The 12,476-nt window shown below is 46.4% G+C and overlaps 1 protein-coding gene across 3 annotated transcripts in view; it reads right to left on the reverse strand.

Moving 5' to 3' along the window:
• Window positions 1-12,476, reverse strand: part of DAPK1 (death associated protein kinase 1) — a 206,094-nt gene that overhangs the window by 86,763 nt on the left and 106,855 nt on the right. For all 3 annotated transcript variants that reach the window (XM_032266311.1, XM_032266310.1, XM_032266313.1), the window contains exon 3: window positions 11,765-11,986. In XM_032266311.1, coding sequence (XP_032122202.1) covers window positions 11,765-11,986 — 222 coding nt within the window. The remainder of the gene's footprint in view (window positions 1-11,764; window positions 11,987-12,476) is intronic.

The following is a 12,476-nucleotide window of genomic DNA, read 5'->3' on the forward strand; positions in this document are numbered from 1 at the left end:
GAAGAATGCCATCGAGGGAGGGGGCCGCTGGGAAGTTTGGGCTGTAACTACTTAGTTACAGCATCAAGACTGAAGTGTCAACTGGACTAGAGAACCAAGACAAATCTCTTTAAACCCAAAGCGAGGTTACTTTCTCTATGCCTCTCCAGAGCCACGCTCCAATCTCCTACATCCACATCTGAGTTTAGGGAGGTTGCTCATAGAGACTGAATCAAAAGATTCCCTTCAAAACAGGATACCAGTTTGGTTTGGCCAACAGGTAGGCCCACAGAAAAGGAGAATACTTTCCAGCCATGTGGCCATGGATTTGGCTGAGGCCCTCTACTGAGACTCAGCTCATGTCATGCAGTGCTCTCCAGCAAGTTATCCTTTCCAGGGTCCTCACATCACTTCCCTGTTTTACGTTTCAGGTCCAAGGGTGATGACAGTTCCATTCTCAGAGGGTGCTTCCCCATCACTTATTGTGTTCTCTAAACCTTGCACGCATGTTTGTTAAGTCTAAAATTTCCCTGTTTGTGTGGGTCATCTGCTTCCTGGTAGGACTCAGACTGACTCAAACCCTGATATTCAAGAAGATGGGGTACTTTGCTCTTTAGGAAACTCGGTCAAAAGTTTCCTGAAGCTCATGCAAGTAAATCAACGTCTCCCCTCAAAACTGTCATTCTCCCTGGTCAACTAACTGGTTCTTGAGCTACATGTGACTCTCTCTCAGATCCTGCTGTTCTTCCTGCTCTCTCTGGACTTGACATCTATGTATTGGGCCAAGCACAGTCTTAAGTGCTGTGGGTGCCACAGTAGCACGCAGTCTTGCCCTTGAAGAAACATATCGAAGGGGCATATAGGCACATGTCACTGTCATGCCAGACCCCCCACGAAGCCATCCCACTCCTGGGCTTCAGCATTCCCACTGGAAAACTAGAACATTTTCTGCCCACCCCCAACTTCATGGTAATGCTTAGAAATGAGGGGCAAGAACAATGCAGCTGCACTAGAGAAGGATGCAGAAAGGTGAGGGGCCCTGGAACGCCAGGTTGGCTTTCAAAAGCTTCTACATCACTGCTTTCCAATAGAGGAGGCGCACACGTGTCTCTGGAACCACTGGAATGTGAGAGTCATTCTCAAGGTAGAGCCAAGCTGGCCGATCAGGCCACAGACAATGGGGTCTTGCAGGCGAAATCCTACAGTGGCTTAGCAGAATTCTAAGGCTCAGAAAACTCAAACAAAAGAATTCCCTCCCCAAGAGGCTACTGTCTGAGAATGAGCATCTCTCCACCCTCTCCCTGTGACCTATATCTGGATAGAGGGGGTACAGCGTTTCTTATCTGCAGGGTGGTAACTTCACTCTCCTGGAGTTGCATGCAAGGATTCAGTGAGATCACTTCAGGGAGGCGCCCGCTGTGGCTGACTCAGAAAGGTAAAGTAAAGTGTAGTTTCCCTTTTCCTCCAAGGAAAGCCACTCAGTCACTTAACCATATCCCCTCTTCAGGCAGTTTGGGAAGACCCATGCCTAAGTGCAAGTACCTTCAAAGTAGTGAATGTTCTTGCCCTACATTTCTGAAATAATTGACTCTACTGAAATTTTCCTGTCAACATATTAGGGGAAACCACTTCTGTCATCTAGGGGAGACCAGGTCCTTGAGCCCGTTTCTATCTAACTTTGTTAACTGAATAATGTTTGCACCTCACGGTAGCCAGGCTCAGTCGATGCATTAATTCAGAGGCTGGAAGTGAAACTGACATTTCAGCGGGGAACGCACACATATTCCCAGCAGTCCCGCTGGAGCCCTGAAGTTCCTCATTTGCATCGCAGTAATTTTGACAATACTACAAACAAGTTACACACAGGGGAAAAAAAGAGTTGTTAAGTAGAAGAAGGTGAGGTAATAGTTATCTGGAAATACAAATTAGGAGAAAAAAGCCGTAGGAGGTTGTTCCAGGAAGTATTTGCTTGTTAACCACATTTTGCAATGATATGAGGCAGAAGGGGATGCTCTGAGGGGCTCGAGGATGTCCTGGGAAGACCGTCACTGATCTGTTGCAGATACTGATCTAATAAGGCAATCCTGCCATGACCTGCAGGCTAGGCAGTCTCTCCTGTAGTACTAGCTGGGAACAAACCATCCCTGGCTGCCTGTCTCCAACCCTCACCCCAGTCACCATCCCAGAATTGTGGGCATAGTACGCCCTGGGTGTGGACTCCATATGACCAGAATGGAGGAAAGCCAAACAGAAGGTTTGAGCAGAGCCTGACCACCAACTAGGCAGCCCCAAGGCCTGGAAGGGACTGGCCTCTGGGTGGAGAGAAGGAGCTGCCTGACCGGGATGGTGGCAGCCACAGTACCTGGGAGCCCACGGCAAAGATGGGGAAGATACTGGGGCAGCGATCAGAGGGAATCGGGTAAGAGGCAAAACCAGTACATGTGAGGGGACAGCTAGAGCCACAATTCCACAGAGCTCTCTTCCATTACACCCGCTGGATGTGCAGGTTGGGGAAGCAGTTGGCCAAGACAGGAAGAAGAAGATCTGAGACCAGGGGTAGTTTTTAAGAGGAAGTGTGAACAATTTGCAGGACTTTCACCACCCCAGAGAGCAGTGCAGGAGAGTCTGGTCCCTGGGAAGGAGTCTAAGCGTAGTCACCTGCCTGGAGCTGTGGCAATCCCTGAGGCTGGCTGGCGGGCAGCAACGATGCCTGCTTCCCACACTTCAACCACAATCACGGGTCTTTCTTGGAGATAAACAGAGATTCCAAATATTGCTTAGAGCTCCTGTATTCAGTATGGAGAATATCACGGCAGCTACTAAAATTATGACTATATCTACAGATACAGATATAAAAACTACAGATCTATGAGCTCACAGATACCATATGGGGTTTGTTTCTAAGATTCCTATTGTCTCAGTTTTTCTTAAGACCATGCAGAAATCAAACAATCCACTTCAGTGAGTGAAAATACCTATTTAATAACACTAAAGAAACACTTTTCAACTGAACTGGCAAGAAGTGAGAGTGTGGGGGAGGACACATACAGGGTTTTCTTTCTCAAGAGAATGCCTGGATGGAAAATAACCTATTTTACATGATTTAGCTCTGCTTTGAAAGGTAGAGACTGCTGCCAAATGCACTTTACTTTTCTGCTCTTGCCTAATAGTAGATCTCTGAGGAGCGGGATGCCAGAAGTGGAACCCACAGGAGCTCTTGAAATTACCTTTGTGAATAAAGACAAAAGTTCAAAAAGTCAAAATTGCTGGCTCAAGCTCAGAAAAGAGAACAAATGTGGCAGCAGAAGAAGGCACTGATGAAGCCTGAGTGTGTGCTGTGGTGGTTTGTGAGCCCCCAGAGAGAAGCAGAGACTGGGAGACTGAGGGCTCTGTGCCACACCCCCCATGTATCAGTTTCCCCAAGTCCTGACAACCACATTCAGCTCTGTACAAGCTTTGCCACTTTTAAGATCCTTTGAAACTATCACTTTAACCACTGCATGTCTTTCTCGAAAGGCACTTGTGATTCTGATCTTGCTGACCAAGGCCGCGTGTGTTCATCTACATACACGCACCATCCTGATATACAATGAAAAACAAAATTGTATTTGTATTCTGATTATTTTGCATCTCAGTTTGGTTGTGAAAGAGAGAGTGAACCAACTGAACCATCATCCTACATAAGGCAACCCAATATTGCACAAATGTTTGAATACAACTTAGCAGTTGTTTGTGATAGGCAAACTGAATTCCAGAAATTATTAACTCAGCCAAAGTGAAAAAGAGAGCTAAAAAGAAGAGTTGTCTAACAGGCACAGTGTTTCAGTTTTGCACGATGAAAAGGTTCTAGAAATCTGTTGCACAACAATATGGGTGTAATTAACACTGCTGCACTGTGTACTTAAAAATGGTTAAGATGGTTAAATTTTATGTTGTTTTACCATGATTAAAAACATAAGTAAAATTTACCTTTTTAAATATTAAAAATGCAGCATTCCATGCCCTACACTTGGCTACAACCACAGCAGACTGCACTAATTAAATGGAATTTCCTGTCACAAAGAAAAAGAGAGAAAGCTAAATGGGGTTACTCTGTTTTAAAGATGTGCTTCAAAATGAAAGCAGAATAAGGGGGAAAATTTAGGACTGGAGAACCAAACTGGCTTGATTTCTCTGGAACAATCCACTATGCCAGTACTTACTCGGCCATCTTAGCACTCACTTTAAATTCTTAACATGATAACCTTTGAGACATGTGATCCAGGGCTACTCAGGTGACCATACTGAAGCAGGCCGGAACCTGGTGATGTCTATTTCTTTATTATGTTAGACTCCAAACCCCCATCTCTGCTCAGGATATCTGCAGGGAGTAAGATGTACATATTGCATCATTTTGCACTTACCTGATGGCATGACCATAATTAGGCATTATGTTATGTTTCATTTTGTTTCTAAATGGCTTATAGAAATTTGGATGAACATGTGAGTAGGCACCCAGTCCAGGAAATCTAGTTTCTGTTAACTGGTACCTCTGTGTTAGTTTCCTAGGGCTGACCTAACCAAGGACCACAAAGGGGATGGTTTAAAACAACATTGTTATCACATAGTTCTGGGGGCTGGCAGTGCAAACTCAGTATGTTGGCAGACCTGGTTCCTTCTAAGGAATGTGAGGGCGAATCTGCTCCATGCCTCTCTCCTGGTTTCTGGCAGGTTCCTTGGCTTATAGATGCTTCACTCCACTCCTCTGTCTCCACATGGCCTTCTTATAAGGACACCAGTCCTATCAGATTAGGTTCTCCATGCTACTTAAGGACGACCTCATCTTAACTAATTATATCTAAAATGATCTCATTTCCAAAAAGGTCATGTTCTGAAATACTGGGGTGCTATTGTTTGAATGCTTGTCCTCTCCAAAACTCAAATTGAGATTTAATTGCCATTGTGTTGAGAGGTGGGGCCTTTAAGAAGCAATGCCATAAGGGCTCCTCCACCTTCATGGGTGGGTTTAGCGCCTTAAAAAAAGGGCTTCTGGGAGTGGGCTCTTGCCCTCTCTTGCCACGTGATGTCTTTTGCCATGTTATGACACAGTAAGAAGGCCCACATCAGATGCAGCAGACTGGACTTCCTGTCTCCAGCACTGTAAGACATAAACTTATTTTCCCTATAAATTGCCTAGTCTGTGGTCTTCTGTTATTGCAACCCAAAATGAACTAAGACAGGGATATAGCACTTCAACATATCCTTTTTTGGGAGCACTGCCTCTCAAAAGATGAACCCCAGGCCAGCAGCATCAGCATCACCTGGGAATCTGTTTAAAATGGAAATTCTGGCTTTCGAGGTTAGGAAAAAAAAAAATGGAAATTCTGGCTGGTCGCTGTGGCTCACACCTGTAATCCCAGCAATTTGGGAGGACAAGGTGAGGGGACTGCCTAAGCCCAGGAGCTCAAGACCAGCTTGGGCAACAAAGAGATACTCTGACGTTACAAAAAATAAAAAACAGCTGAATGTGGTGGCACACACCTGCAATTCCGAGGTACCCAGGAGGCAGAGGTGGGAGAATCACTCAAGCCCAGGAGTTCAAGGCTGCAGTGAGCTATGACTGCGCCACTGCCTTCCAGCCTGGGTGACAGAATGAGACCTTGTCTCAAGAAAAAAATGAAAAGTCAATTCTGAGCTGGGCCCCGTGGCTCACGCCCCAGTCCCAGCTACTCAAAAGGCTGAGGCAGGAGAATCGCTTGAATGCAGGAGCTTGAGCCCAGCCTGGGTAACATAGGGACACCCTGTCTCTACAAAAAATAAAATTAAATAAAAATCTGAACGCCCAGGTCCCACCCCAAACCCACTGAACACAAAACTCTGGAAGCTTGCCGAATAGTCATACAAGCCCTTCAGGTAATTCTGATGCATGCTAAAGTTTAAGAGCCCTGTTTTCAGTTAAACTGTACTTTAAAAAAAAAATCACTTCATAACGCTAAGTGTGCATCTTGCCCTTCCCATAGAATCACAAAGCCTTTGAGGCGGTCTTTCTCATGTTACTTCTCCTAAAGTAGCAATCAACTTACTGCTTACATAAAACAGGCTAGAATATGGAAGCCTGTGCAGGACACGCAATCTTCAGATGTTTCATTTTGTGTGTTCATGAATATGATGAACTGACTGCCAAGATTAAAATCTAGATTACAGACTTCCTGAAAAAACTGGAAGAGCTGACAACACTGAATCCAAAATTGCACACAGCAACAATCAACTGACTGGTGGCTGTCCCTTTGGGGTGGGGTCTCGGGGCTCCAGTTGGCCACAGTCAGTCTCCACCATCCCCAGCTGTATCCCTGACACTGAGGCTTCATGGAGGCCAACCATGCTTATTTGTATTGTATGCCTAGCCCCTAAGGGCATTTGGCTTTGAACAACGGCCGGGTAGACAAGAGCTAGGCAGAAAAATGCGTAACTATCCACAGACCAAAATACTTCACTGTTTCTGAGCAGCAAGTTTAGGAAGGGAAAGCCAGAAGGCAGGGCTTCTGATGAACAAGGCCACACACTTTAGAAATAGCATCGACTTTAAGTTCTGTGAGTTTGGCTTCACTCTTCACCAGATAACAAGGCAAGTTACGAAACAATTCAAGCGCTGAAGATGTAAGTTTTGTAGTGGCTTGCCTGTGTGACGACGTGTGGGTGAGCTATAACACAGTAAGAAGAAATTTTGGTATCGGCACGACCTCATTAGAGAACAATGGGACATGGAGGACATGAAATCTGAAATCGTGATTTTAAGACACCACATGTGCCTCCTTCAGGTGTATGCTATGCTGAGCTGCAATTACAGATCCTCTGAGAAATGATTCTCCAGTGGAGCAAGTGGGGAAAATCTCATGACTTTAAAGCTACTTTCAGGCTTGTGAAAATGTTAAAGGGTAGGTCCTGGGCTGGGATTTGACAACTGCACCTTTAACGCAGATCCCAAATAGTTTCTGTACAAAGGTCAGACAAGATACCTTTTTGGGCCAGTGGCAGTGGCTCGTGAAATACCAAGTGGAGGGGTAGTTTGGTATTTCAGTGTAAAGAATGGGCCTGGAGTCTGGAGGACAGAACTCACATATATAAAGGTAGAGAGAGGCACAGGCTTCAACAAGGGGACCTGCTTCATCAGCAAGCCTCAGGAAGTTCACCTTGCCATGAGGTTAATATCAAAGCGGTAAATCCAAAAACTACATCCACTCAAAAATTACTGAGCCAGAGGATTCAGACAAACAGCCACTGTTACCTCATGGGGTTATATTCTGACAAGCTGTTCGCTTTCCTTCTCTCCTTAACCACCACTGTCCTTCAGCATCCTTAAGAAAGAAAAGTCAAGATGGAATCTGTCACTGATGACTAAAGCCTCCATTAAAGATACTAGGATTTAGGATGACAATTTTCTCAAAGGCAAAGATGACTGTTTCTCCCAGACAGATTTAATCTTTTCAATAGTCTATTAAAAATTACAAAACATAACCTCCAAAAAAAGTATGGCAAAAAGAAAAAAAATTACAGCACACCTCTTCAATGGAATGTAAATATATAAAAAAATGGGGCAGGCTTCCAAGATAACAGTAAGGGTGTACTTTCTGTTCTTGGTACTTAGTACCGCTGTGTTTTCAGGGTTCTCCAGAGAAACATGCATCCTAGCGTGTATGTGCATCCTGCACCTCAGGTGAATATAGAGGAATTTGCTCACATTATTATGGAAGCTGGCAGGTCCCCAAATCTGCACGGTGAGTCGGCAAGCTGGTGACTCAGTAGAGCTGATGGTATGGTTCCAGCCCAAGCCAGCAGGCTCAAGACCCAGGAAAAGCTGATGCTTCAGTGTAAGTCCAAAGGCAAGGAAAAGCCAGCGTCCCAGTTCAAAGTTGCGTTAGGCAGGAAAAATGGTCCCGTACTCAGGGTCAGTCTTTTTGTTCCATTCGGGCCTCCCACTGATTGGATGGAGCCACCCCCATTGGGGATTGTGTTCTGCTTCATTCCGTCTACAGGTTTAAATGCTAATCTCACCCAAAAACATCCTCACAGACATGCCCAGAATAATGTCTGATCAAATATCTGGGTTCCTCATTGTCCAGTCAAGTGAACACATCAAAGTAACCATCACAAACCCTCAGATGCCTGAGTGGTGAAGAGGCAAGAACAGTCAGCTCCCAGGGGATGCTAGAATTTGTGAAGAACAAATAACCAGGGACCTGTCTAGCCCTGTGAAGAAGTGGCCAGCTCCTAGGAGCCCTCCAGCTCACTCCATCTAACAGCTGTTCCTGGTGAGCTCACTCAGCTTTCATTCAGGGTCATCACATACTTAACAGTGTAAAGCTGTATGCCAAGATCCACCTATCAGAAAGCCTACAGTTGAAAAACAGTACAGGGCCCCGTGCTGCTGGAGCAACCGGAATTCTCGTCCATTGCTGCAGGGACTGTATAACAGCATGCTCACTTTAGAAGACAGTTTGGCAGTTTCTCATAAAGTTGGACATACATTTACTACACAATCCAGCAATCCCAAGATCTCTAGGTATTTCCTCAAAAGAAATGCAAACCTATGCTCACATACAAGTCTGTATGTGAAGGTGTGTAGCAGTTTTACTCATAATTACCGAATACTAGAAACAAGCCAAATGGGTGAATGCATTACAAAAAATTCTTACAATGAAATACTGCTCAGTAATAAAAAAATGGACTCTCTCTTCATGCACAAATCTCCAATGCAGTCTGTTGAGTGAAAGAAGCTAGTTTCAAACAGTTGTATACTATATGATTCTATTCACTGGACACTTCCAAATGACAAAACAATACTGATATGGTTTGGCTCTGGGTCCTCACCCAAATCTCACGTCGGATTATAAATCCCGATGTTGGAAGAGGGGCCTGGTGGGAGGTGAACGAATCACGGGGGTGGACTTCCTGCTTGCTGATCTCCTGATAGAGTTCTCAGGAGATCTGGTTGCCTGAAAGTGTGTAGCACCTCCCCCTTGTCTCTCTCTTCCTCCTGCCAGCCACGTAAGGATGGCGCTTGCTTCCCCTTTACCTTCTGCCATCATTGTAAGTTTCCTAAGGCCTTCCCAGCCATGCTTCCTGTATAGCCTGCAGAACCATGAGTCAAAGCTCTCTTCTTCACAAATTACCCAGTCTCAGGTCTGCCTTTGTAACAGTGTGAGAAGGGACTAATACAAACAGGGATGAAGGTCAGCTCAGGGCTTGCCAGGAGTTAGGCAGTAGAGGACAGGCATGAAGGGGAAGTATTAATACAAGGGTACTGGAGTATTTAGGGGTATGGGAACTGTTCTGAGTCCTGGTTAGAGTGCTGGTTACATGATTTACTTGTGCTAACTTTCATAGAATGATACCATCCTCCTCCAATGCCCTATGTGCTGTATGAGAAATAAAATTTTTAAATAATCAAATGGTTAAAAAAATAATTGTATGCCGCCCAATTTAGGCACAGGGTACATGCAGCTAATGAGAACTATCTGTGAACTGAGCCAGGCAACAGAAGTTGAATGCACAGTGTATACATGCAGACAGGCACAAGGCGGGCAGTGACTCACAGGCATTGCTCAAATATTTTAGTATGAAATGAGGATAAGTGGCATTCTTGAGTCACTGGACACAACCTGGGAATTATTTGAAAAGGCAAAATAGTTGTGATTTGTTATGTTTCTTTTTGCAGACATTTTGTACTCACTGTCTTAAGGCAGGAAATGTAGGCTTAAAAACAAGAAAGGATTTGCCCTGGATTTTGATCCCAGTTCTGTCTGGTTCCACAGTCCCCATCTTCACTCAAGGCTGCTGCCTCCCAGAAGCCACATAAAGCCTCAGGGAGGATTACACCACGATTTGTCCCTTTTCCTCTGTGTGCCCTAAGCAGATCCTTAATCTCCTGGCCCCTTAAAGCTCTGCTCTTCCTTTAAAGCCACAGTTCTCAGTTGTGAGGGTGGGGAAGTATGGGGGGAAGCAGGAGGCTTTGCCCCCAGGGTACATGTGGCAATGTCTAGGGATATTTTTAGTTGTTACAACGTGGGGGAAGAGTGTACTGGCATCCAGTAGGTAGAAGCCAGAGATGCTGCTACACATTCTACAATGCATAGGACAGCCTGAAGGATGAATGATTCAGCCCCAAATGTTTCTGGTGCCAAGACTGAGAATTGCTGATTTGGAGGGAGGGAGGGAAGAAGGAAGGAGAGAGGAAGGACAAAAGAGAGGGAGGAAGAAATGAAGGAAGAAGGGGGGGAGGAGGAAGGATGGAAGGAAGGAAGGAAGGAAGGAAGGGGGGGAAGGGAGGAAGGAAAAAGAAAGGGAGGAAGGAAGGAAGGAGGGAGGGGAGGAAGGAGGGGAAGAAGAAAGGAGAAGAGAGGAAAGGAAGAAGGGAGGGAGGGAGGAAGGAAGGAAGGAGGGAAGGAGGGAAGAATGGAGGGAGGGAGGGAAAGAAGGAGGAAGGAGGGAGGGAAGGAAGGAAAGGGAAAAGAGGAAGGGGAAGGGAGGAAGGGAGGAAGGAAAAGAGGAAGGAAGGAAGAAAAGAGAGAGGGAGGGAGGGAACGTATTACTCTCATTTACAAACCAGTACAGTGCTAGGTATTTAAACATTCTTATCTCCTTTATCTCCCCAAGAACCTTCTGAGGTATTATTAATCCCATTTTATAGTTAAATTTCTGGCTGAGACCCACAAAGAAATGTGCCCAAATCCCAGTGGTGAGACAAGATGCTGTGGGGACTGCAGGCACCCGGGACTGCAAAGCCAAGGTACCTGCAAGGTGGCACCTGGGAGCCAGCCTGGCAGTTCTGCTAACCTTCTCCTCCTTCATTTCCTTCTCCTCACTTCTTACCCCTGAGACATCTGTAAAGAAGGGGCGGTTGGATGGCAAAGAAGGAAACTGTTAGATGGGCAAAAGGGCAAATCTGAATTCAAGAGGCTTCCAGGAAATGGATGGAGGCTGTCATCACTAAGAGCCACCAAGGACTGGTTTGTCCTCAAATCTTTTGTTCCATCTGTCCCTCCTCAAGGTGCTCACATCTCGCCTCCATCCCCAAAGCCCGGAGACAGAGCAGATGTGTGCCCTGGGCTGGCTTCCTCTCCTCTCCTGCCAGTATGTGCTGATGGACTCAGCCACGGGGAGTGGGGCACACTCAGCCAGCAGGCAGGAAGCTGGGGACCGGAGGGGTGGGAGAGGGAGACCAGAAACACCACAGAATAACACACCGCAATCAGTTTCCCATAACAACATCCGATGGGCACAGCTTGCCTGAGAAAATCAGCAACTCGCTTTAAAAACAAGTCCAATTTGAGTGATTCTGGCTCAATTCTAACCATTCATATAATTAGTGTTGATGGATTCAACAGTTAAAAATGGGGTTTGTGCGTTTAAGATAGAGGAAAGAGGAAGAGATGGGGGAAGAGACGAAGAGAACAGAGGAAGAAAAGCAGAAAAACGGAGAGAGGACAGGAATAGAGTGAGTGGGAGACGGACATCAGTTTGAAGCTTAACAGGAACACCCCAGAAAGTGGTGAACCCCAAGACAGGGAGAGCCTTTTGCAAACTGGGTGAAATCACAGTGATGGCAGCTGCTCTTTAGAGTTTGTTCTAGACCTCTGCAGCTAGGTCTCAGGTCAGGCAGCACCGCTGTTCTCACACACCCCGTGCAGCAGAACCAATTCCCGATGCCTCTCTCGGGCGCGCCGTTGCATGGTCCAGCTGGAAGGAAGCTGCGGCTGATGCCCGCCACACCCTCTCCCCAGCCCAGCTCAGCCCAGGCGGCACTCACAGTTCCAGGATCAGAATGACGTCCGTCTTGTTCTCGTAGACTTCGTGCAGGGTGATGACATTGGGGTGCTGGATCTCCTTCAGGATGCTGACCTCCCGCTCGATGTCCTCGCGGCTCACGCCCCGACGGCTGGACTTGGTCCTCCTTTTCTTGATGAATTTGGCGGCATACTGGAGGCCGGTGCTTTTCTCACGGCATTTCTTCACAACCGCAAACTGTCCGCTGAAAAGAGAAGATGGGGGATTCTTTACCGTTCACAAAACAAACCAACAACAACGACAACACACACACAAAAAAACAGGATCTGAGTGAGGACCTGGCATGGCGCAGAGGGGGACAAGGGAACGTGAATAGGAAAGTTCAAATTGTGAAAAAGTACAAATTAGGTAGGGAGGTTTCTTATCATCATTCAGTTTCACTAAGCCTGTGTCTTTAAAAACGATGCTGCAGGGGCCGGGAGCGGTGGCTCACGCCTGTAATCCCAGCACTTTGGGAGGCCGAGGCGGGTGGATCACGAGGTCAAGAGATCGAGACCATCCTGGTCAACATGGTGAAACCCCGTCTCTACTGAAAATACAAAAAATTAGCTGGGCATGGGGGCGCATGCCTGTAATCCCAGCTACTCAGGAGGCTGAGGCAGGAGAATTGCCTGAACCCAGGAGGCAGAGGTTGCGGTGAGCCGAGATCGCGCCATTGCACTCCAGCCTGGGTA

This window comes from Sapajus apella, unplaced genomic scaffold (assembly GCF_009761245.1).
Source record: "Sapajus apella isolate SASKATOON/1434 unplaced genomic scaffold, GSC_monkey_1.0 scaffold157, whole genome shotgun sequence".
Taxonomy (NCBI): Eukaryota; Metazoa; Chordata; class Mammalia; order Primates; family Cebidae; genus Sapajus; species Sapajus apella.